This window comes from Schistocerca nitens, chromosome 5, assembly GCF_023898315.1.
Source record: "Schistocerca nitens isolate TAMUIC-IGC-003100 chromosome 5, iqSchNite1.1, whole genome shotgun sequence".
Classification (NCBI taxonomy): domain Eukaryota; kingdom Metazoa; phylum Arthropoda; class Insecta; order Orthoptera; family Acrididae; genus Schistocerca; species Schistocerca nitens.
This window is the reverse complement of record NC_064618.1, coordinates 249,324,598-249,352,231: the sequence shown is the minus strand read 5'-3', so window position 1 is coordinate 249,352,231 and position 27,634 is coordinate 249,324,598. Positions and strand designations below refer to the sequence as shown.

At 37.3% G+C, this 27,634-nt stretch overlaps 1 protein-coding gene across 1 annotated transcript in view; it reads left to right on the top strand.

Annotated features, from left to right (window-relative positions):
- Nucleotides 1–25,627, top strand: part of LOC126259910 (vesicle transport protein GOT1B) — a 35,481-nt gene extending 9,854 nt beyond the window's left edge. Inside the window, exons 3-5 of the mRNA XM_049957000.1 lie at nucleotides 4,929–5,107; nucleotides 22,819–22,900; nucleotides 24,467–25,627. Of these exons, the coding sequence (XP_049812957.1) occupies nucleotides 4,929–5,107; nucleotides 22,819–22,900; nucleotides 24,467–24,511 (306 nt within the window). The 3' untranslated portion in view covers nucleotides 24,512–25,627. The remainder of the gene's footprint in view (nucleotides 1–4,928; nucleotides 5,108–22,818; nucleotides 22,901–24,466) is intronic.
- Nucleotides 25,628–27,634: the final 2,007 nt, after the last annotated feature.

The window sequence follows — 27,634 nt, the reverse complement described above, 5'->3', positions numbered from 1 at the left end:
ATGGAAAGTTATCAAAAACAGATATGTTTTTATGCTACAGCCCCCTACAAACCAGCAACGCCATTGAGAGTCTCGGCCCAGAAACAGCTATTTCTGCCCTGCTGCCTAGTCATCTGCTTAGAGAAGTGTAGTTAAAAGAAGAAAACACACAAGGAAACTAAGGCAAAAACCCTCTGAAGAAGGGCAAACACTGCTGTGGAACTCTGAACAGATTTTTGTAGATAACTTAGTTTTGTAGGTACTTCCTACCTGCAGTGTCATTTCATCAAGCATAGAGAATTTGTCTTGAGAAGTTTTTCTTATCCACCATCTGTTGTCAAAGCTGTTGGAAGGATCTTCACACTAATGTATTTAGCCAGATGTGGTCACATGTGGTGCACAAGACAGCCAGGGCAATTTATTATCTTAGATTGCAGGGTAATATGAGAAGACTACACAGGCTATGTGTATTACTGGAAAACACCTCTGATATTGCAAAATAGCAACAGAGTAGGTAGGTTATGAAAGAATAGGCACTGTTCATAGTTCCTGCAACTATTTTTTATTGATTGTGGTGTTCAGTTCCCCACACAATTTTTATATCTGAGGTCTCTGTATGCCACAGCCTCATTAACTTTTCAATACTGTTGTGGTAGCTGATGATTGTGGACTTGAAGGCAAAATCTGCTTACTTTATAAAAAAGGTCACTTCCTGCACCAGACACCCCTCCAATGTTCACACCATCAGATGCTTTCTGCAAAATGCCAAGATGTAAAAGGAAGCTTGGCAAGCGGTGTTCTTGCTCTTTGTCCTCCTTCCAGACTACTTTTCTTGGTTGTCACTCTGGGTGCAGCATTGATCATAATTTTTGCTACTGTCATCTGACATGGAATTGGTGAACTTGTAAATTCCCTGGATTCCACAGGCCTTAACACAGCTGAAGTTATATCCACTTTACGGTGAAATTCTTCAGATGGATTATGTACTCTCCCTCAGGCTCACAGTGTGATCTAGCTGAAATTTAGCTGTGTGTGTTATGCATGTCAAAACCACTCTGGTGTGTTAAAAATGGACCAGCATATTATGGTGCTCAAAACGACATACCCTATTCAGTGACTTAAAAGCAGTTGTTATAGGTTCAGTATAATCTTAAACTAGGCCTATGTGGTTATATTTTTTCCACAGCATGATATTGCGGATTGTTTTTACTGCCCTAGTTATCTGTGCCCCAAGCAAGTGTGATGTTCCTAAATCACATTTTTAGAGATTTTCGTCTTTCATTTTCAGTGGTATGATTCAAATAAGAGATAATGACACCCCTGTTACTTCTGGAATCAGCTGGGTTTCTATGCGTAATTTTGTGGTATGGGTAGGTGAGTCATTCTGCAATGATCCCACAAATACTAATAGTGTTAATATTGTTTTCTTCTTTCCTCACGTGATGCAAATATGATCTTTTCATTTTTTCCACTGTAACTAATTTGGAAATGAAAGTGCAAAGAAGACGAATCAAGTATTTAATTTGATAACATACGTTCTAGACAGCATTACCACACAGAGAAATTTAGTTGAGTTAATGATTTTTGGATGATTTTAAGCGAAGTTTGAAACCTGTGCACCTGCTTCCTTTGGTTTTGTTGTTTGAGCTATGGTTTTAATTGTTCTTAGCATTATTGCATACGGTGAAATATTATATAGGCCCTGTAGGAAATGGATACTTCAAATACCGATAGCATCAGTGTTACTGAAATTATGACACATAGCAGACCTAACAGTGAGATCAAAGAGGTTTTAAAACGACTACTTTGTTCTTCAGAAAAAGGAAAAAAATACAGAAAGCAAATACACTATCAGAAAAAATTAGGCCACCTGGACAAACGACATCAGATTCTTATCTGATGACAGCATATGCCACCTGCAGATAGTAGATATACTGATAATAGTTTATCGTCCATCAAAAGATAGCATATTGGCATAGCACCACAGCATCATCTGTGCCAGCCTTAGATAGGGAATGGTAACAGCTAGAAGAACCAGTGTGGTACAAACATGTGAAGCGATCAAGCCACACTCTGCTTCCTACAGCCAACTGAGAAAGTTTGAAAGCAGTCAAATTATGGTCTTCTGAGTAATGAGATGGTCCTTTTGGAGAATTGCCACACAAGTTGGATGTGCTGGATCAGTTGTGCAATGGTGCTGGTATCAGTGGTCAGGTGAACATTCTCACACTTGCAGATGAGGTTCTGATCATCCACACAGCACAGGTGCCTATATTGTAAGCGCAGCAGTGGCAGATCGTACAGCTGCAACACATATAAGAGGGCTTGTGAGCCCAGGCATGTCAACGTGAACTATTGCGAACTGCTTACTAGCAGTGGACTCCAGGCATGCACACCTCTAGTCCGTCTTCCACTCGTGCCACAACACCGACGTACGCGGCGTGACTGGTGCCATCAGAGGATCATTTGGCTGATGGAATGGTGTGCCGTGGCCTTAAGCAATGAAAGCAGATTCTTCCTGCAAGCACTGTCTCATAGAGTGCATTCGTCAGTCACACTGGCCCCACCTCAGGCCTCGTGGTCTAGGTTGCGATAAGCCACAGCTCTCGTTCATCTTTGATGTTCCTGGCGGGATGCTAACCAGTGCTAAGTACATACAGAATGTTTTTAGACCCATTCTTTTTTGCTGTTCTTGCAAGAGGAAGGTAATGTGGTGTTCCAACAGGATAATGCTCACCTACACACTGCCCCTGAAACTTGGTGTGCTCTGCAAGACAAGCAGCAACTTGCCTCGCCAGCACAATCTCCAGACTTGTCTCCAATCAAACATTCGTACACCGTTACCGAACTAAGTGGACAGGTTGAGCAGGCATGTCTTACAGAACTAAGAGAACCAGTTGAACAGGCATGGTATAATGCCTCCCAGGACAGTATTGGCCGTATCTACGATAAACTGGATGCTAGTCAGTACCTGTATTGCCACTCGTGCAGGCTACGTCACGTACTAATATGGGTGTTTCAGCATGGGTGCTACCTCAGAATCGCATGTGCTAGTGATGTCGAAATGTAATCATTTCATGTGTACCTTATGCAATGTTGCAGCAAGAAATATTGAGTGAAATGGAAACCTCTAAAAGGATGAACTAATTTTTTTTTTTTTTCCTCGTGTGTAATATAAGGGAAAGGAAAACTCGGTACTCTCCAAAAATAAAATGATTGTAGGGAGTAGAGAATGATGTCTTCATTTAGTTTTGTATAGTTTATACTATAATGATGATATATTCAAAATAACTCCTATCATCTTGTTATTCTACACTGTCCACAAAATATTGCCTGGGAAATTCTTGGGAAGAAGAAGAAGAAGAAAAGAGAGGCAAAGTAATCATAATATGAATGAGTGTAAATAATGAAAAGAAGTAGTGCATTTTATTAATGTGCTGCTTTACTTGGCATTTCTTGCAGTTTTTTGAGACTAAAATTTTAATGGAAATTTATTATTAGTGATATGAATTTTTCATTTTTATATTGCCTCAAATTACTTGTAACTATTGTAATGGACAGCTTTTACATTGATGTTGATGAAAAGCAAAACACCGGTGTTCGCCATGTTACTAGCAGATACTATCAGCGAGCACATTTCTTTTGACAGGGTAGTGACTTTTCTGAAAAAATACGGAAAATTGTGAATTCTCAGGGAAACTGAATTACTGGAAATTCCCCTAGGGGGAGTTGAACGGTTTGTTGATGGAAAGAAGAGTTCAGAGGAAATTTGTTTTGAATTGCTTGAAGATTCTGGTTCAGAAGTAATCTGTTGTGAATTGTGTAAGGAAAGTCTGAGAAGAGCATTGAAATATTGTGTTTATCACTTGTCAATTCAGGAATCATCATTATTGTTCCTGGCTTGTCGGGCTCCAGGTCAGTTACGCATTGCGTGATTGTGGGTGTGACAGTGTGTAAGGTGTGCGTGAGAATCTATCATGTAGCAGTGAATTTGTCATTCCCACAAATGCAAAGGCTTTTTCCTAATTCTATATAAGATATAAAAATGGATCTATATTTGAACACACATATTGTAGCTCACATTAAACATTTAGGCTTCAGTTCTTTTTTTACTAATTTCAGTGCAAAGTAGTACTTTACCTGCTTTCTTGCAATGACATGCTGAAGGTTAACTGTGACTATAATGTGAAAAGTGTCCAGTCTGAAACATGATACATCTTTGCTATCGGTGTCTATAGGTACATTCCAGCTACAACAGTTTGAAGCATGTTGCTGTGAGGCTTTCTCATAGCCTTGAGGCTTTCATACAGTGACACAGCATGGCATGGAATGGTGACAGAAAACTATAACAATGAATTTTCCAGAGGCAGGAAGAGCCTCTAACTTACAGAGTTAATGATGAAACTGTAAATCCTAGCTGAAATCGTCATAATCGCTAACAAGTGACATGGTAGTTAAAAAAATATAATTTGCTCTGAAAATTAGTGAAGTAAAATTTGGTCCTACATACAACAAAAATCAGATCAGAGGGAGTTGAGAATTTCAACCTGGAAAAACTGGGAACTCTCTTAATGCAACAAAGTTGCCACCCTGTTTGACAACAAAGTTTATTGCAATCAAATACTTGCATAAATAATTTCAAGAGCTCATGATTAATTCTTTGTCTAAGGCTGCAGTGAAGTATGCTGACTCACCATTTGTATGTTTCTCCTAGCACTCTACTGGGAAAAGCCTTAAACAGCTTAACAGCTGTTTGCAGTTTTATGAAGTTCAGTTTACTTTTTCACAAATAATTTCTTTCAACGTATTATGATGCAACCTTGATACATTCTGTGTGAAACTGACTGCAATGAACTTCGTTATTACTAAATTTTCCTTTAATATGTTTTTTACTGCTGTCTAAAACTTTCTGGTATAACATTTTGCAATTATCCCTCCATTTGTTACAGATACTTTTCATCTCAGGATTAGCATGTGTGATTGGATTAGAACGGACGTTCAGATTCTTCTTCCAGAGACACAAAGTTCGAGCGTCTGTTGCCTTCTTTGCAGGCATTCTTGTTGTTTTATTTGGTTGGCCATTAGTGGGTATGCTGATAGAGACGTATGGATTTGTGTTGTTGTTCAGGTTTGTAATCCTAGAAAGTTTATGTGATGTGATTGAATTTACTCCTAATTGTTTCTACTTAAAGGTTTGAAATTTTGCGTGAATTTGTAAATCTTTAAATTTTTATTGTTGTCCTGTTATTTGAAGGCTACAATCAAGGAAATAACACTTAAATTTAGACATGTCTACATGCATTAAAACTTACATGCATTAAAACTGTAATTTCTGTACTTTGTCTGTCATAAAAGGATTTGAATTAACTTGTAAGTAAATGCTAAGTATGGTGCCATTTAAAATTGAAACTTGGTATTGATTAAATATTGCATAGGGGCTGTTATTGACTAAATATGTCTATTTGTTGGAAGCCGGCCAGTGTGGCCAAGCAGTTCTAGGCACTTCAGTCTAGAACTGCGCGACTGCTATGGTCGCAGGGTCGAATCCTGCCTTGGGCATGGATGTGTGTGATGTCCTTACGTTAATTAGGTTTAAGTAGTTCTAAGTTCTAGGGGACTGATGACCTCAAATGTTTAGTTCCATAGTGCTCAGAGCCATTTGAACTATTTTTTTTATTTGTTGGAATAAGTTATGAAATTTCTCGTATTATTTTGGAACATTAGTTTTTACTGTAACATGTTATATGAGGTTCTTAAGAAGCAAAGAGAGAAGACTGGGTTTGGGGAAGACGAGATTAACTGTTATTTGGTACATAGTGCAAGATGAAATGTTCTTGGCTGAGCATTGGTAACAATATCATCTTGTTTTTATTATGTTGCTGAATGTGTGAAACAACGCAAGTTATTGTGCAATTAAAATAACTTGTGACTTTTGACAGTTCTATGCAAAGCAGGAAGAGAGGAGGTGCATTGTTAGCTTGCACTGTGCACACCTTGCCTACTTTCAGCATGTGGTTGTTAATTGGCCATCAGTGAAAATTTTGAAAATGCTACAATATTATGATGTAAGGGGCATGCCTCCAGCAGAAGAATCACTGTTCTGTTCCACAGACCAGGAACTATGCATGGAGCAGATAGAAATGAGCTTCACTTCAATCTGTTCTTCCAGCAATGTCTCTTGGATCCGTGTTTACGAAAGTACATTCTTGTTATGACTCAACTGGGGAAGAACCGTGTGCAACAGTGGACTATAGCTTCTGTCCTGCCACTTTTCCCTGTTGGTGCTCTTGTTATTCCATAGCTTGCTAACATGCTCTAGCAGCCTCAAAACTCCTTACCAGCACTTGTTATGACATGAAGTTCAGCCAGTTGCTGCAGAACACTGACTGTCGATTGTTACTACATGATACCGGATGGAGAGTTTATGGTGTTAAACATGCATCACCTTTCAATTCAGTGGTCTGGAGTTCAAAACATTCAATTTTTTGTGAGCTCCTGTAGCAAAGGAAGCTGTCTGCTTCATTACATCTGATGGGAAATTTTACACACAAAAGCACTAAGCAGTATGAGATGGTTTTCCCCACTGTTGCATTTAAAATAAAAAGAAAGAAAGAAAGAAAAAAAGACAAGCTGCTTTTTCTAGTTCTAGTGATATGTGTATTTCCAACTGTTCTCTTACATCACAAATTCGCAAGTGTGGGAGAGTGCTTGCCACAAAATTTGACACTATGTTTTGCAAATTCTTGAATTAACGTGATGTCATGGGAATGTATCAAATCCATTGATTGAGATTTATATACATTGGTTGAAATCAGATGTTTGCATGTTTAAGAGGGTATTTCCTTCAGTACTTTTATTAAGACCTATCCACTTAGACTGATGAAGAAAGCTTAACAATATTAAGCTGTGTATCTGAAAAAATGTACAAAATCTTCCATGAGGATGCTTAGTTTAAAATTTTGTTATGTCTAATTGATTGATTCTTAAGTTTATTTAAAAGTGATTTACTTATGGGAAATTTAAATTCTACGTTTCTAAGAAAATACAGTTAGGAAATCTGCTGGTAATGCTGACTGTTTCCTGAATCTTTCTCGTGGGGATAAACTTATAACAACCAATAATGTTGACTGCAAACTACTGATGAATTTTACACTGTATTTGGCATGAAGTTTTCTCAAGAGATCACACTTTACCAAGTATTTCTTTGGTCATTATCAACTGGAAATTTGCAGTAACTGATGCATCTGGATTTTTCTTTCTCATTCTTACACAGCGGCATACAGCAGTAAGGCAGCTGTAATAAATAATGAGTATATTTCAGATTTTATATGTTACAGAAACATACTATCAACTTACATAGTATCAACTTACTTTCAGTGCAGATATTAAGCACAATCTGCAACACACACACACACACACACACACACGTAACATGAATGCAAATATTACAACAATGATTTCAACATTATAGGCTTTCTGTATTGCTTACTTTCATTTAAAGATGACAGCAATTAGGTGATAATCTCCAAACAAATAAATCCAGCAAATCATATATTACATGTTCACTATTCACAGCCTACACAAGCACACGTGATTTCAACATTAACAGTTCCTTAATCAAGGACTGCCTGAGGTATTGTTGGCAAGTGGCGTCAGATGTGGGGGGAAAAAGTTGCATACTCTGAATAGCTCACTGCTATATGATCCTGGAAAGTGCTGAGGCTGTTAGAGCATAGTAGGGGGCTATGGTTAATCATTCAGGTGTAATGAACGCAGCCATTGTCAGTGCGTGACACACATTGATGTAGGTCTTGGCAAGCACCAACTTGTTTTTGAACAAAATGCTCCTCATTGCATACAGATGTCTGTACTGGCATCCTCTTGCTGATATGTTAGTTATGTTGGTGATCAACTTCTAGACATAGAAAATTTTTCATTCCAGAATCCAACTCACGATGACAGTTTTGAAGATCTGACTGATGCCCTGTTAAATAACTCTCCTTTCTTACATTAGAAAGAAATGTAATGTGTATGTGACTTGTGTCTGTGGGTTGGAATTTTCCATTCAGCTTGCAATACTACACCAAAACTCATGTTGAGATATTTCACACTGCTACTAAAACAATGCTGTTATATAAACTCTCTCATAACAGCATGTGACAAAATGTGAAACTCTTCAATACTTTATTAAATTATACTTTATTATGAGAAATGAGAAACTTGGAAACAATTGCTCAACACAACATGCTACCATTTACCAATGAGATGGCAACAGGTTTTGCGACAGCTGCTGAGCTATTGGTGGCATCGGAGAAGCTGGCTCGTTGTTGTTAGCTGGGCAACAATCGCATGTTCCGTCCACTGGGCCAAACTGCCAAAGGTTGCGAGGTAGTTTAATGACATTATAACTATCAATTTTATCTGTGGAACAGTTTATATGACTTTGAATGTTGTCCCATAGTGTGTGTTTTGTTCAAACTGATGAACTGGGATGCTATGATAAAATTCTTTTTTTGTAAAGATTATACCCTTTGGAAAGAATGCCAATATTAATGAGTCTGCTGCTTCATTTTTAACAGTTATAAAATTCACGTCAAATTTCTTTTAAAGAAGATCTGTGTGATAGACATTACAGATATTCAATCTCAGTGGAAAAATCGAGAAATTACTAATGTGTTGTTGGACAATCTGTGATTAAAGATGTATTTTGTATCGTTGCCAACAGAAACTTGAATAAGAGATACCTCTAGTGTGGAGTACATGATCTAGAATTAAATTTCAAACCAAGTTATTGTAAGTAAGGCAGTGCAAATTTTGAGCCAAGCAATAACTGAAAGAAATGTGAAGTCTTTCAGTAGGCAATTGACAGTCAAAAAACATAAAGCTGGGAGAGAATCAAAGCCCAATTTCAGAATATGGGGTGTGATCACTACTCACAGTACAGAGGCTTATTGTAAGTAAGGCAGTGCAAATTTTGAGCCAAGCAATAACTGAAAGAAATGTGAAGTCTTTCAGTAGGCAATCGACAGTCAAAAAACATAAAGCTGGGAGAGAATCAAAGCCCAATTTCAGAATATGGGGTGTGATCACTACTTGCAGTACACCTGAAGTGTTAGGCAGTGCTTGAAAGCATGAGCCATCTCCAGTGGTGATTTGCACACCACCCACTGCTGTTGACTCTTACATTGGAGATTGCCACCAGATGCTGGTGACATCTTCTGTAGCTTTTCGAGTTCTTCATTGTTGGAGCCCATTTTGATATCCACCAGGGATACCAGAGGTGCAGAAAATAGCTGTAGTTACTGGGTGTAATGGAAGAAAAATTACAGTACTGTTTGAATGGAGGGATAACAGTGAGACAGCTTCTTGCAAGTGGAAGCCACAATTGTTTTTAATTGGCTTTTCGCCAGAATCTCACAAATGTTTGCAATGTTTCCAGATGATTTTTTGTATTAACTGTTGCTGTCAACAAGATTTTGGCCTACCACCTTATACGAGTAAGAAAATAGGTATCCTTTTTCTTAGAAAGATTATGATTAATATTTCCTGGAATGCAAAACAGATTCTTGTTTAATAGCTAGCTACCTTCAAAAAATAACAAACAAATACTACCAGTAGTTTGGGCTAAGGTTGCTGATCTTTAAGTCAGACAAAAGTACCTGATATGTGGCCAGCTGTCAATGGTTACTTGGGCAGTGGAAGGACTAGGCAATGATGGGAAATGGAACATCATTCATAGCAAAAAACACAGTTTATTTGAACTCCCACTGGTGCGATAAATAGACAGAGTAATTATTCGACAATGCAGTTACAAAGACCAGGTGCTTCTCGAGAACAATAGGCATGCCCTCCGGTGACATACAGACCCACTAGTCTGGACATGCCACAGCACACACTGGTCATGTACTGCAAGAGCCGGGAACTTTTAGAAGACATATGCAAGGTGTCTTAACACAGATGTAACAAAGGGCAATCAGATTGTTAATTGAACAACGAGTTGTCCACAGATCAAATCGTAGGTCTATTTTTTTTTTAACTGTTAACATGATGACACAGAGTAAAAACAATCTCTTTTTCTTGAAACGGTACTATACAAGGTGCATTCAAGTTCTAAGGCCTCCGATTTTTTTCTAATTAACTACTCACCCGAAATCGATGAAACTAGTGTTACTTCTCGACGTAATTGCCCTGCAGACGTACACATTTTTCACAATGCTGACGCCATGATTCCATGGCAGCGGCGAAGGCTTCTTTAGGAGTCTGTTTTGACCACTGGAAAATCGCTGAGGCAATAGCAGCACGGCTGGTGAATGTGCGGCCACGGAGAGTGTCTTTCATTGTTGGAAAAAGCCAAAAGTCACTAGGAGCCAGGTCAGGTGAATAGGGAGCATGAGGAATCACTTCAAAGTTGTTATCACGAAGAAACTGTTGCGTAACATTAGCTCGATGTGTGGGTGCGTTGTCTTGCTGAAACAGCACACGCGCAGCCCTACCCGGACATTTTTGTTGCAGTGCAGGAAGGAATTTGTTCTTCAAAACATTTTCGTAGGATGCACCTGTTACCGTAGTGCCCTTTGGAACGCAATGGGTAAGGATTACGCCCTCGCTGTCCCAGGACGTGGACACCATCATTTTTTCAGCACTGGCGGTTACCCGAAATTTTTTTGGTGGCGGTGAATGTGTGTGCTTCCATTGAGCTGACTGGCGCTTTGTTTCTGGATTGAAAAATGGCATCCACGTCTCATCCATTGTCACAACCGACGAAAAGAAACTCCCATTCATGCTGTCGTTGCGCGTCAACATTGCTTGGCAACATGCCACACGGGCAGCCATGTGGTTGTCCGTCAGCATTCGTGGCACCCACCTGGATGACACTTTCCACATTTTCAGGTCGTCATGCAGGATTGTGTGCACAGAACCCACAGAAATGCAAACTCTGGAGGCGATATGTTCAACAGTCATTCGGCGATCCCTCAAAACAATTCTCCCCACTTTCTCGATCATGTCGTCAGACCGGCTTGTGCGAGCCCAAGGTTGTTTCGGTTTGTTGTCACACGATGTTCTGCCTTCATTAAACTGTCGCACCCACGAACGCACTTTGGACACATCCATAACTCCATCACCACATGTCTCCTTCAACTGTTGATGAGTTTCAATTGGTTTCACACCACGCAAATTCAGAAAACGAATGATTGCACGCTGTTCAAGTAAGGAAAACGTCGCCATTTTAAGTATTTAAAACAGTTCTCATTCTCGCCACTGGCGGTAAAATTCCATCTGCCGTACGGTGCTGCCATCTCTGGGACGTATTGACAATGAACGCGACCTCATTTTAAAACAATGTGCATGTTTCTATCTCTTTCCAGTCCGGAGAAAAAAAATCGGAGGCCTTAGAACTTGAATGCACCTCGTATAGTAGAATTAAATTAATTTGTGGTTGTTAGGTTTGTGAGAGAATGACTCACACCTGCAGTTGTTTAATGAGCAGTAAGAGTTTGGTAGTGTTAGAAGTTTGCAAGACGACAATAATTTCTTAGTGCAGACAGAATTTGCTCACCAGCAAACAGACCACGATTAGTGAAACAAATTATTATTGTGGCACAAAACTAGTGTCAACCCAGAAGTAAAACTACGTGAGAAAGTCCAATAAACATTTGGTCCAGAATAACAGCACAATTTAAATCGTCCTAAAGGCCTATTATAAAATACAGAGAACAAGAATAAAACACGTTAGAAAAAGTGCACCATGAGAGACTGAGCTGCACTGCTGATAAAGATATGCCTAGTTCTTGGAAAAAGGCACAGGTCACACTAGTCTACAAGAAGGATAGCAGAAGCGATCCACAAAACTTCCATCCAATATCCTAGAGATTGATTTGTTGTAGATTCTTGGAACATATTGTGAGCTTAAATATAATGAGGTATCTTGAACAGATTGACATCTTCAATGCCATCTAGAATGGATTTCAGAAACATTGATCATGTGAAACCCAACTCACACTTTTCTCACATGACATACTGCAAGCTTTGGATCAAGGCAGTCAGGTAGATGCTATAATTCTTGATTTCCAAAAAGCATTTGAATCAGTACCACACCTACGCTTACTGTCAAAAGTACAATTGTATGTGGTTATCAAGTGAAATTTCTGACTGGACTGAGGACTTTTTGATAAGGAGGGCAAGTGTTATCTTGGATGGAGAGCCATAGTCAGATGTAGATGTAACTTTGGGTGTGTTGGGACCCTTACTGTTCATATTGTATATTAATGACCTTGCAGGCAATATTAATAGTAACCACAGGCTTTTTGCAGATGATGCAGTTATCAATAATGAAGCACTACCGGAAGGAACCTGCATAAATATTAAGTCAGACCTCGATGATAAGATTTCAAAGTGGTGCAAAGATTGGAAACTTGCTTTAAATATTCACAAATGTAAACATATGCACTTACAAGACAAAAAATGTAGTTTGATGTGATTATAATATCAATGAGTCACTGTTGGAATCAGCCAACTCATACAAATTCCTGGGTGCAACACTTTGTAGGGATATGAAATGGAATGATCACATAGGTTCAGTTGGCAGTAAAGCAGATGGTAGAGTTTGGTTTATTGGTAGAATGCTGGGGGAGTGCAGTCAATCCACAAAGATTTCTTACAACTCACTCTTGCAACTCAGTCTAGAATATTGCTCATGCATGGGCCTGGGTTCGATTTCTGACCAGGTCAGAGATTTTTCTCCACTTAGGGACTGGGTCTTGTGTTGTCATCATCATCATCATCATCATCATCAACATCATCATCATCATCAACAACAACACACATGATGCCAAAGTGGTGTCAAATAAAGACTTCACCCGGCAGCTGATCTCCACGAAAGGAGGCTCCTAGCCAACAATGCCATACACATGTAGGCAGCTCAAAAAATAGACGCATTTTTAACTTCAAAAGCATTGTATTTAATTGTCAGGCTTGAAGGCTTTATATTTTGCCCTGATCATAATTAATGGGATTAGCCTACAGTATGATAGGCTGTATATTATGTATTCTTTTGTGCCACTTTATATTTGTAGGTGAGAAAAAAATGTGAACCCTCTTTTACCTTTATGAAACTGGCTCTCAGTTAATTGGAAAAAAATATTTGAAAACTATCACTACTTTGTCCTGAAAAATTTGTGTTGGAATAATTAGTGCACAGCAGGAAATTGTGTGTACTGAGTAATAGTAATGTAAAACAGGTTTTTGGTGATAATATTTAACAGACATTAAAATATTGTGACAAAGAAATTAATTTTTGTGATACAGGTAACATAACTATCAACATTTTGAACGACCTCTTTATCTGGTCACAGTTACACTTAAACAACTTGAAATAAAACTGACTAGGTGGTACTTTTCATGCCTCTTGATATCACCAGCACACATATGATGAAACAAAGCTGTTTGAAGGAGAGGCATTGGTATTCTTTTAGTCACCATTTATCTTTTTCTCTACTGACATGTTAGGTCTACATGTAGTGGATGCTTAAAACAGCCTTGTAATCCTTCCATTAAACAGAGATGTCATGTACCCACATAATCGTAGTTGTCCCCCCAACTGTTCAGAGGTCAAACTGCTGACAATGAGTAGTAGATGCATGACCAGTCTGGTGCACTGACTCCAGATACTGGCTACTGTGCCAAGTACCTATTGCTATTGTTGGGTGGAATCAGGGTTTGTGATCTGCAATGAAATGGTTCAGATACCCAAACCCCAGTACCCATGTTGAGATGACCATCTCATCAAAAATTTAATGCTGAGAATTACAACATAATAGTGTTGCCATATTTGACTTCACTGGAATGGTAGTCTGGCAAGAATAAATGGAATCAGTCCTCAAAGTACCTCATGTGCTCAAGAGCAAATAGAAAATCTTCTGCTATAATGAAGCCGTTGTTAATCGATGAAAGTATTGAATGCTGATCAATTACTGCCACTCCAGACCAGTTATAAACTATATGTTATATGATTCTTGATCACTCGTCATAGCAAATTTTGCCCTAGGTCTAATCCTAGACTTCACACTAAAAACTGCAAAGTACTGTGCATTAACCTGGAGCAGTGCAAAACCAATTTGTTTGTTGTTATCAGAGAGGATCAAAAGATAACAGGTTGATAGTAGTGATTTTATTCTGTATATCAAAGGTTATGTTTTCCCTAACAAGTTTAAGACTATGATATACAGGCACAGTGCCAACACTTATACCACTTTCCACAGGAAGTGGTATAAGGGTTTGCATCATGTTCTTCTTTAGATGCCTCAGGTGCAGATGTATGCCCTTCTTTTGCATTAATGCAACTACTGCAGGGGGACTGCAGAGTGGCATATCATGAGACTACTCCCTATATGTATAAACTACCCAGTTAACATTGCACCACCTCTCCTTTGTTTACTGATCATATTCATGAAAGAGAAAAATATTCACTTATGTGAAACACTTGACTGCCAAACGGCTAATGATGCCGGAAAGAAATATGACAGGATACACTGTATCAGTAAGACATCACATTCACTAAGACAGTAACAAAACTCAAACCTGATACAATGGCGACAAGGTCTCTAAAACTCTTAAACTCACAACCTCAGCTCCACCTGTATGCTAACTTTCCTGTTGAGAGAAAAGTACTTCATCCTCATTGTCTCACCAAACACATCATCCTACTGGTAGCCTACACTGGTACAGCCAGAGTAGTCTCACTTTCCTCTGGTACCACCAGGGAGAAAGAAATCTGCTATGGAATTACCCTCTCTCAGTGAAACAGACCATTGAACCCACACTGTATTACAGTTTATATGACCCCATCACACTCCACATAAATTTGAGTGTACAAACACTGATATTTTACTACACTCGCAAGTACCTTTACCTCCTTTCCCCCTTGCTGCTTTTTCAGACACAAACCTGAAATTTAGTGGTATTGTAGTGATTACCACGGTCGCCTGTCTGAGCTTTGCCAATTTGTGGAACACTGTGTTTCATGGTGGCAGTACAAAATGTGAGGTTTTTAGAAAATAACTCCTAATTGTCACAAAATATCACAACTCCTGAAGATCCCTTCAGTGACTTAGTACCCCTAAACATCTCATTAGAAGCATTAACTGTCAGTATTTGTCTGTCTTTAATGATGGTGGTATGCAACATTTATATTTGTCCAGGTAAAGAAGTAACCTGGTGGAATAAATATCCATGCCTTCACTTTTGCTGGGGTCCTCCAGTGACCACAATCCTCCCTGTGGGGGGAGCAGTAAAAGTGTGCACAACATCGTCCAAAGTGTTGACAAAGCTCTGCTGCAATGGTGGCAGTAGCACTGATCATTTTGTGATTCTGAACTTCCTGTTGTACAGTTGATAAACTTCATTGACTCTTAAACACTTAGAGAGAGAGAGAGAGAGAGAGAGAACCATTCCATATGCAGTACCTGGTACCATATAAGGCCCATTTGATGACTGCGAACTCCTTGTTGCTCCAGCAGCGTATACCCACATTTCCCAAATATGATAAAAATCCACAAATGACTTTAGCAATAATTCTGAAAGATGACATACTTAAGATTTTATAATTATATTTGGTGAAAAGGAAAATTTCAATCAGAGTAAAGAAGAGTATTATCATTTCTATCCTGAATCCAGGAATAACTGCAGACCGATATGGTTATTGAATGGAATACGTATATTGTTTGACACAATTGTTAGTTAACAACTGTGTTAGTACCTGGAAGCTAGCAGACAGTTCCCAGATTTCAAGCTACTTTTGAGAAATCTGTTCCATTACAGGCGATTTGATTTGGCTGGAATCTGCAGTTTGAAAATATCTTGTACTGTTGCTAACACCTGTTTGCTGTGTTCTGTGATATACAAATGGTATTTGATAATACCTGGATTTTGGGGGTTACCTACCAATTTTTTTGACTGACTCCATCCACTTGGGTCATTAAGACTGTCGAATATGGACAGTATCACATGGCGATGAGATTTCGGTGCTACCCTCTCGATAGTTGAAATTAATACCACGGCTGCTGTGGGACCCACTGTTTCACATCACTGCATGTGGGAGACTTTTGTCTGTGGTGCAGTCTTGTATCATTGTACACTGTGGAATACTGATTCCACAGAGTTGTATACATGACACAGAACTATTCTCTGAACTGTGAATATCAATATTCTCATATGAAAACAATCATCACAGGCTCATGCCTGTGCATCCTCACACTGAGGTTTCTGTAGGTAACAGGTTACTCAGTCATTGAACAGATCTTAGTCTTAGATCTTCAATTGGCAGTAAGTTAATGTGATAACCAAATCAAATAAAATCATAATCGTCATCATCATCATCATCATCACACTAGTTGTTACCCACGGCTATGCTCGCATGTCAGTAGCTTTGTTGTCATGATCGATGGCGAGCAAACAAGCTACTGTGTGTGTGTGTGTGTGTGTGTGAGAGAGAGAGAGAGAGAGAGAGAGAGAGAGAGATTGCATCAGCTGCCCTCAAATGTCTGCCAGTTTTTCACAAGAACATAGTTTGATCTGTGGCTCGCTCTCCCCCATCCCAAGCTGTCTCAAAGCAAGATTCGTCATGTGCAGCATTTCTGCCAAGCAGCGCATCCAGAGGGGCATGGGCAGGTGCTTCTGTGCATTGTGCTGTTGAAGTAGCCATACATCAGGGTTTCCCAAATTGTGTCACACAGAACACTAGCATTCTGCAGGAAATGAATAAGTTCTCTGCACAAAAAAAAAGAATAATAACAGGACATTGGTCCTGTTTGGACACATTTGGTAATAATGTTGTCATAGTCTATTGTTTCTGCATTTACTGCATGCACATTGGAAAGACACACATATCCCTTGCGTACATGTCGCTGCTTATATACCTGCATCAGAGTCACATTACATTCCATAAGTGCTGCAGCAGTGCCCTCAGATTGAAACTTATTGATCGTCCCTCATAATGTTTTTAATTTTTTAAAGTTTTTTTATGATTTTCGTGTCATTAGTTATTAAGGTAATTACCAAGCAGAACAAATTTCATTTTTTTTTAATTTAACAATATTTACCTTCAATATAAACAAGCTGTCCATCAAAGTACCAGCATTCTCAGTGTTCTGTCAGGGAACACCTGCTACACATTATATAACACATAGTGTGGAATTATGGTTGAAAAACATTGAAGATTTATAAGTACTGTATTCATTGCTTTGAATAATATCAGGTAGCATATGTCAACCAATAAAAGCATTTTCACATATATGATAGACCAAAAGCTGAAAATAAATAGTGTTTTCAAAGAGTAAATAATTTCCCTAGTTGGGTAATAGTTTCCAAATCAGTATCTTGTAATGTAGACTTGCTAAAGTAGCCTATGTTCTTGCTCAGGATTCAATTACACTCTATTCTTCAGTTACACTCTATTACCATTTGTTTTGCTTTTTTATGTTAATCTTATAACCTTTTTTTTCTTCCAACCGATCTCTGAAGTATTTTGCTGTCTCTGATAGAATTATGTCATTACCAAATCTTTGTTTGTATGTGTGCTCCATGATCTAATTTCTTTTACAACTTGGGAAGCCAAAAAAATCAGAAATGGGAAATGCAGAGGCATAGTCTAGATATAGTGGGGGTCAGTGAAGTGAAATGGAAAAGGGTAAGAATTTCTGACCAGATGGATATAGGGTAATCTCAACAGCAACAGAAAATAGTATAACAAAGCAAAGCTCCATTTGAATAGGAGAGCTGGGCAGATAGTGGGTAACTGTGAACAGTTCATTGACACAGCTGTCATCAGAATTGACAGCAAATCAATGCCAACAACAATATCTCAGGTATACATGCATGTGTCACAAGCAGAAGCTGAATGGGTTGAGAAAATATGTGAAGATATTCAATGTATAATTCAGTGTGTAAAGGGGGATGATGATCTTATAGTCGTGGGTGATTCGAACATGATAGTAAGGAAAGGAATAGACGCAGTAGTTATGGGATAATATGGACTTTGTAGTAAGAATAGGAGCGGAAAATTGAGTTCTGCAATAGATTTCAGCTAGTAATAGTGAATACTCTCTTCAAAAATCACGATAGGAGGAGGTATACTTGGAACAGGCCTGGTGATGCGTAAATATTCCAGCTGGATCACATCGTGCTCAGACAAACTTTGAAGTAACATATTGGATTGTAAGTGTATCCGGAAACAGATACAGACTCTGACTACAGTTTAGTAATGATGAAGTTTAGGAGACTCAGCCAGAAGATTCATTGTGCAAAGAAATGGGATGCTGAAGTACTGAGGAATGAGATGGGTCTGAAGTTCTCTGAGGCTATAGCTACTCAAATAATGAATATTGCAGTAGGTAGTTCAGTTGAAGAGAGATAGATGGATCTGAAAAGGGCCATCACAGAAAGTGTACAGACAAATGTAGGTACAAATAGGGTAACTGTGAAAAAACCTTAATTAATAGAAAAAATCAAACTTATTGACAAAAGGAAGTGAGGACAAAAATGTTCAGAGGGAATTCCAGAATATAGCAATGTAAGTCACTTAGGAATGAAATATATAGGAATTACAGGAAAGCTAAAGCAAAATGGCTGCAGGAATAAAAAGTAAAGACATTAAAAAGGAAATGGTTATTGGAAGGACTGATTCAGCATATACAAAACTCAAAACAACATTTAGTCAAATAAAATCCAGGGGTGGCAATATTAAGAATACAGTGGGGAGGGGATAGGTGGAAACAGTGCATTGAACTGCACTACAAGGGGAGAACTTGTTTGATTATGTGATAGAGGTAGAAATGGGAGTATATATGGAAGACACAGGGGATCCATTATTACTCTCAGAATTGAATAGAAGTTTGGAAGACGTGTGATCTAATAAGGCAGAAGAGATAGATAACATTGCTTTGAATCCCTAAAACCATTGTTGGGAGGAGGGGGGGGGGGGGGGGGGGGGATTGGCAACCAAAGCTACCATTTGAGTTGTTGTGTAAAATCTAAGCCTAAAGATATACTGTCAGACATTTTGGAAAAATGTCATTCACACAATCCCAAAGACAGCAAGGGCAGGCAAGTGTGATGAATGTTACACAATCAGCCTAAAGGCTCATACTTCAAAGTACTGGCAAGAATAATATCAAGAAGAATGTAATAGAGAAGTGAGGATCCTTTATATTAAGATTGTGTCAGCTTTCGAAAGGGTAGGAGCACCAAAGAGGCAGTTCTTACATTGTGCTTAATAGTGGAAACAAAACTTAAATTAAAAAAAAAAAATTCAGGACATGTTAATAGGATTAGTCTACTTGGAAAAAATGTTGGACAATGTAAAATGCTGTAAGATGTTTGAAATTCTGAGAAAACTAGCACAAAGCCATAGGGAAAGTGGGGTAATATTGTATTTATGAAAGAATCAATGACAGAACAACAAGAATGGAAGATCAAGAACATAAGAATGGAAGATAAATAATAAAGTGCTCAGCTTAAAAAGGGTGAAAGATAGGGCTGTGGTCTTTTGCCACTACTTTCCAGTCTATATATTGAAGAAACAGTGATGGAACTAAAAGAAAGATTCAGGAGTGAGATTCAAATTCAGTGGGAAAGGATATCATTTATAAGATTCGCTGATTATATTGCTGTCCGCACTGAAAGTAAAGAAAAATTATAGGACATGTTGAATGGAATGAACAGCTGTAATAAGCAGAGAATATGGGTAGAGAGTAAACCATAGAAAGACAAAAGTAATGAGGAATAGCAGAAATAAGATTATTGATAAACCTAACAAAACAGTAGGGACCATGAAATAGACAAAGTTCAGGAATACTGGTACCATTCAAACAAAATAACACATGATGGATGGATAAAAAAGGACATAAAAAGCAGATTAGCACAGGCAAAGAGGGTGCTTCTGGCAAAAAGAAGTCAGCTGGATCAAACATTTGCCTTCATTTGAGGAACAAATTTCTAGAAATGTATGTTTGGAGCACAGCATTGTAGGATAGTGAATCATGTACTGTGGGAGAACTTAAGAAGAAGAGAATCAAAGCATTTGAGGTGAGGCATTCTAAAAGGCTGTTGAAAATTAGGTGGACTGATAACGTAGGGAATGAGGAGATTCTCCAAGGAATCAGTGAAATAAGTAATGTGTGGAAAACAATGACCACATGAAGGAACAGGATGACAGGACATGTGTTAAGGCATCGGGGAATAACCCCCATGGTACTAGTGGGAGCTGTAGATGGTAAAAATTGTTGGGAAGACAGAGGTTGGATTATATCCAACAAATAATTGAGGACATAGGACGGGGAAAAAAAAAAAAAAAACTTTCTGTTGTTACTTGCTCTATGTACAGATGGCCTAACATTGGGACATTTAGGTATAGAAACAGCTGAAGTTGCAAGATGCACTTTTTATTTAATTGATGACTAGTTTTGGGTTTCCTAGTCTCCAGTGAAATAAGAAGTGAAACTTGCAACTGTGGCTGTTTCTGTATTGAACAGGTTTCCATCATGCTGGAAAACCTTTGGAGAGTGTGTGTGTGTGTGTGTGTGTGTGTGTGTGTGTGTGTGTGTGTGTGTTTTGGGAGGGAATTTTTACTCCCCGATAACTTCAGAATCTCAGAGTACTTTCTAGTCAACATTACCAAAAGCTTTTTCTAAATCAGATGCTGTAAATGTCAATTTATGGTTCTTTGACTTGTCTTCTACTTTGAGTTGTAATGTCAGTACTGCCTCACTTGTTCTTACATTTATCCTGAACCCAGACCAGTCTTGTCTGAAATCAAGTTCTGTAAGTCATTCCATTTTTCTGTAAGTAATTTATATTTTGCAATCATGACATTTTAATCTGATTTTTGACAGTAACTATTTAACATGAGGTATTAATGTGCATCTGTTTCTCTGTTGCCCTTATGCTATTGTAAATTTAATTACAGTCTATTGGACTAGTAGTTGTAAATTTTAATGGTCTTGAACACAATAAAATGTAGTCACTAGGCGAGAGTTTCACTTCACTAGCAATTGTTCTCAAATAATGGTTCACTGTAATTGGGTCCTAAGCACTGCGTTAACGACAATAACATTGTTACTAAGCGTAACTTGTTAATTTCCAGTGAAATTGGTGCACCGGCATAAAATATCTTTTAAGAGAACACTGAACTATTGTGACTGATACTTTAAATATCCTTATGTAGGATACATTTTAAATTTCTGCATATTGTTTCTCTCGAGGCTTTGCAGGGACACCATAATTTCTGCTTTCTGGCATAAGATAAGAATGTGTTTTAAAGAAAACTATTTAACTGCTTTGAAATATCCCCATTTGATGAAACTTGTCGTAGTGATAGGACACAATTCAAGAGTAGAAAAACAGTTGTGCCCATACATGAGATAACAAATAGTTCCACAAAAATGTGAACAGTCTTTTCTTTGTCAGCATTTATCTATTCCCTTCATCACATAGTTCCATTGTTCTGTTTGTCAGATGTGTCTTAGTGTTCTACAGTACTATGCGGGTGGTGGTAGCCCTGAAAGATTAGCTTTATATATTATTTTTAAGTGACAGTACAGAATCCATAATATTAGTTTTTGGGGATAGGATTTGCATTTGGGTATGCTCTGTTTATTATGAGATGTTTACTTCTTACGTTAAATATTAAATGTTGAGTTGCAGTTGTGGATAAAAGCTACATGTCACACTGTTGTTTCAGTGAATTCTGCTAAACTGTGTTGGTTGATAGTACAAATATGTAACACTTACAGCAATGTATTTGGAAAGAGTTACTCATGATGTTGTTTTTGATGACTTCACAGTAATTATTGAGTGAATACTTCCATGTATGTCTGCATACTGACTGTCATCTTACTGACATGAAAGTGAATGATGTTGCATAATGGTTAACATACTTGATCCTTATTTGAGAGCATGTAATTTAAAATCATTACACAGCCATTCAGATTTAAGTCTTCCACAATTTCCCTAAAATTGCTCGAAACAAATTCCAAGATTTTCCATTTGAATGGAATGTGACAGTTTCTGTTACCCAACCTAATATTGTTGTTAATCTCAAATGATCACCTCATAGATAGTGTGTTAAATCCTATCTTCTGTCCTTTATAACATGAAATCGTGACAGAGAAAACATTTGAGATGCAAACAAAGGAACAGTGATTGAAAGTTTAAGTGCTGCGACCAACAAACAAAATTCCTCATTTCAAAGCTAATGATACTTGTCTTCTGTTGTAATTAAAGGATTATATTCATTGACTTCATTTCACCACAACACATCATGCATTATCGCACTTCATAATTTTTGGCGTACCATTTGGAACAACTACAGAAGCAAATCTTTGCAGGAATTTGGTGTCATATGTGATAATGTACTCCCACATCCCACCAAGGAAACAGAGAAATTGTTGCATGGCAAATTCTCCTTGCGTATGTTTGATTATCCTATATACCTGGCTGTTCCAACACTGCCCCATAGAGATAGGTGCTCCTCATCTCACCCTTGGGCAGGAGCAACTAGTCTTGGCTATCCACCCCCATTACTTCCTTTAATTTTTTCTCTCTTTGTTACTAACACTAACCAAGTAATTTAACTGATAACTTATTTGTCAGCAATGTGAGCAGTTTGTTGCACTTCCTGGCTAAGAAGTCGCGCAAGTTATTTTTGTTTGCTATTGAGTGCTTATTCTTTTAGGTGAGCTATCATTACATATTTGTGTTAGTTTCATTTCAAAGTATTACAAAAGGATAAAACAAAGTTTTTACATGTTATTTTATAGTGTTCACTTTCTTCTGTTTTTTTTTCAGTGGCTTCTTTCCTGTTGCAATCAATTTCCTACGAAGGGTACCAGTTCTTGGAACAGTATTAAATCTACCTGGAATTAGAGGGGTATGTGGAGCTGAATAATCACGTTGTTTCTCTTTATTTAACATCTGTTGTGCTTTAATCTTTAAGATTAAAAATGTGTGTGAAATTTTAAATATTGTTGAAAATGTGTTGGTACGTAATCTTACTTTTATGTAGTGTCGATGATAGTGGATATAACAGAAAATTTATTAGCAAACTATGAAGCACCAAAATGTTGAGCACATGCCTAGAGGAACATTTATCTGATCAGTCACTTTTTTGTGGTTTCGTTAATTTACCCCAGGATGGTGTCATTGACCTGGCATAAGTGGGTACTTGTGTTACAAGTAAATGCACAGCATCCAAATGTTGAGTTTCAGTAGTCGTGGGACTTAACACTTGGACATAAAAAAATTCTTATGCGAGGAATATTGAAAGTACATTCTCTCCAGACAGCATTAAAAAAGGTTCATTGGCATTTTTTGACACTTGGTTTGGTATAAAAATTCCTGTGTTCGTCCAGCTCAAAAACTGAACCACAGGGTCAAACACTTTGTTTATGTATGTATTTATTTTTATACTTTCTCCTTTATGATGAATGGTTGTGCATTCAGATATCATTGGGGTAACTTTTTCTTATAAAAAGACAACATTTTTTACTTTGCTTTCAAAACAGTACAGATGGAAAATTTAATTTTTAAAATATTATTGGGATTGTGGCTGCAATTAAAAACCAAAATAACCATTGTCTACTGTGTAAAAGAATTCATAAAGCATAGAACATACTCATGACAACTACCTATTTAAAAAAGAATTATTGTTGTATTAAAAGTACATGATTTTTCATTTTCAGGGAGGTCGTAAAATTTTACTTTTTTATATTTGGTCCTTACAAAATAGTATTTTCAATATTAATACTCATTCATTGTGTATGAACACTGTTACAGTTTACGCTGTTATTGGTGTGCCAAAGACAAGACACTGGCTGTGTTAGACATAAATGTAATTACTGCAACAAGAAAGTCATGGATTAAATTCTCAGGTCTTTCTTTACACATGCACTGAAAAGAAAGAGGGAAATAGAAAATAAGGATCACAACTTAAGCATATTTAGTCATCTCATGATATACATTCTTCTTTGTTGTTAGTTTTGCCCCTCAATTAACACTCAAACTGGTTGCTGGAACTGTATTCCCTTTAGAATTACTTAAGGAATGCTATGAGTAGTTTACATGAGAAGTTGCAGAGCGGAATAATGTTATATCTTACACAGAACATTTTAAAATAGCAAGTTCATTGATCTTGCTCACTTGTACACATCACTGATTAAAGATAGAACTAAATGTTTTCAGGAAGAACTGTTCTATGTTTTCATTTTGGTTTACTGAAACAAATTATTAATGTATGTCATGATGATGTGCAACACTTTCATCATGCTGAAAACTTTTTGTTAATCAATTTAGATAAATACTTTATGCAAACAAATTTTAAGAGTGAATCATTCTGTGGCCAAAATATGTCCTTTGAAAATAAAAGTGTTGAACATTAAAATTGTAGTTGTTGCTTATATATTTTAATCATACTGATGATTTTGCATCATTTTTCCAGATTATTGACAAGCTGGCAGGAGACTCCTCAAGGACAATGGTTTGACAGCAAGACTAACTTTGCAGTGAGCAACTTGCAATGTGCAGCACATTGAAAGTGTGGGAAGTTTTGTGTGATAATGTGTGGAGGTTTTTGTGTGATGCACGGTGTCGTCATTGAATAACGGTGAAGCAGTGGTGTAACACAATGTGAAGCCGTTCACAATGACACTTGAAAATGCTTGCCTTCCTGAGTGTTCTTGGGAGTGTTAATTTTGACATTCCTTTGGAGTGTTGAACATTTCTCACTATTGACACATATTCATGTTTCTATCATGTAAATATGTGCAGTCCTGCTTGAGATTTTCGTAGTGGCTGTGGAGTCACTGCTGCTACATATGATTGCTAAGTGGTGTAATCAGGTACTTACTTGTTATATGCACAGTCATAAGCTCAACATTTTTATGATCTGTGATGAGCGGATATAAAGAAGCATATTTTGTGCTAATGTTTTATACAATCTGTTTCTCTTAGTGAATTTTCCAGTGTTTTATGTGAGTTCCATCAGTTATAATGGAAAGATTTAACTGCAAGTGCAAAGACCGGTATTACAAACGTATTGTAAATTGTAATCATCTCCTGATGCTCGTATAACTGTGCATCCAGACACTGATACATATCGTCAATTTCAGATGTAATAACATTCCCTTTTTGTGTACATAAAAGAATAAATTATCTGTCAGTATTGTTCTGGCTGTGTGTTAAACACACTTTAATTTGGGTATGAATATCTCATTTCTCAATTAATTTTGTGTAATTACCAGTAAGTAGCATTTCCACATAACAGTACTTCTAGCAGATTGTGATTGCTTTCTCCAGAATGTATCACATCATAGAAAAATAAAACCATGTTGTGCAAAATTTTACCTGCCATATAACGAAATTTAAAAACCCCCTGCAGTGGGATGTTTTTGTTGTACAACTAAATAAAAGTTTAATAACAGTCCAACTTTCTTGGAAACATTGTGCTGTGCTATTAGTGCAGAGACAGCCCTATATGTGTATTCCAACAAGTTACCACTTGAAATTTTCGGGAATGGAGGAAGTATTCATTTCTCATTGAACTACATTTACAAATATTCAAACTGGATTTTTGTGTAGCAGATACAATAAATTATTTTTTAGGTTTTTTTTGAGACAAACTGAATCGTCCTATCAAATTTTGAGTGAGATCATCATAACTTCCTGTGTAAAACAGTCTTCCTCTTATTTATAATAGAGTCCAGTAATATTTTGTTTAGAAAAGATTTTGTAATTACGTGGCACTTTATGGAACCATTTAACGGAAAAATTCTTTTTGCGGAACAGACTCTATTGAAAAACATGCTGTGACACTTCTGTGTGCTTTGATTTGTAATTTTATAGCATGATATTGCACTATCACATATTGGAAAAAAAGAAAAGAAACCAGTAAAGTTTGTGTGAGAAACAGTTGTGAACAAATTATATGAATATTTCTTTGTTGAATACATTTTGCATTGATTTTCTGTAAAAAGACTATTTCTCTATCCTTTGACATTTTGGCGAGTTCATAATAGGAAACTTATTATTTTGTCAAGTTCAGATCCATGCATCGTAATCTGCTTTCTCTGCAGTATATAAAATGTTATTTTTAGGACAACTTATTGATTGTACTTTGTGCAGTATGTAGAAAATCAAGCAAAAATCGCAATAGGTTGTGAAACTTGAAACTTCATCAAGGTACCTTTCACTTGTTAAAAGAAATCCGGGCGTAATACTGAAAATTGATGACAAGTTAAAACTATGTGCTACCAGTACAAAAACCAAGCAAACCTAAAGAATGGACTCAGATCACCATCACATCTCTCCTCTAAACTTCGCAGAGGGTGATCCACAAAGCTGCATTAAGTGTAAAAATATCTCGGTAACATTTGCATGTATCTGATTTAGTTGAATTGTCCTTTATATACGTTTTCCCAAGGGTGCTAATCCTACACCATCAGAGGAGCCCTTGTCCAATTTAGTGCAGTAATTCGCTAAGGCTGAGTTTATCCATAGGGTATGCCTGGATGGCTTAATCAATAGCACACTGTCCACAAAATCTAGGGATCCTGATTTGGGTTGCAGCGTGGCATACAGTCTTAACTTCCACAAAAGTTCAAATTCCTGCTGTTGCCTTCAAATTTTGGAAATGTAAGCATATTCAGTTAAGTCGCTAGCTTGTTAAATAGGCCCCTTTAGCTTAATACCACCATTTATCAGAATGAATCCTTCATAGCCTAAAAGTATTATGTTGTAGGGAATTAAGAAATGAAAATATGTGAAGTATATAAGATTCAGTTTTAGTAGCATTAACTGCAGATTTTTATTTTTATTGTAAAGTTACTTTGCATTCAGTTTCAGCAAGAGACTGAGAATATCTGCATTTTACAAAGCTTACCATCTTTCCCCAGTGCCAAAAATGTGGTTTCTTTTACATCAGTAATTGCCACAAATTTCTTACATACAGAATTGTGTGTAAAGAACAGGATGTACTGTGTTTTATTGCTGTAGCTTCTCCAAAGCACATAATTCATTGTATTACACATTTTCCGCTCAGTCTCTAACAATTATAGTTGTACGATCTACAACCAAAAGTCTGTAAAATAATGTGATACAGTTGTTAATGTATCTTTAAAGATATGCTGCTAACATGGAATGCTGCAGAACACCACACATTACTGTCCCATTACTCATTTTCTGTTATACAACAGTGTAAAGATGTATTTTGCTTCCTCCAGTTAAAACTGAAATTAATTGTATTCCTTACCCCAAATCTCATAGAAGCAGCTTCTGTTCTGTTATGAAGGTACCTAGTGGCAGCCATTTTTATGATTACCGTCCATTATGTGGCATTATTGCATGATCAGTTGAACGGCTGTTCTTAAAACCAGACAGTGAATTGCACTCTGAGAAATGTCTAGTTTTCTGTTATACAAGGTGAACCAGAACCCCACAGATAAACTTAAGTTGCTGGTATGAATCAGAACAATAAAAAAAGTCTAGTAAATATGGGCTTGAAAGTGCATACCTTAAGAGCTGTGTGTACTTATTCACTAGAAGAGATGTTTCACACTAACGAAGAAGAACAAGTGTTTATAGCTCCTAATATATAAACATAAGATTGCAT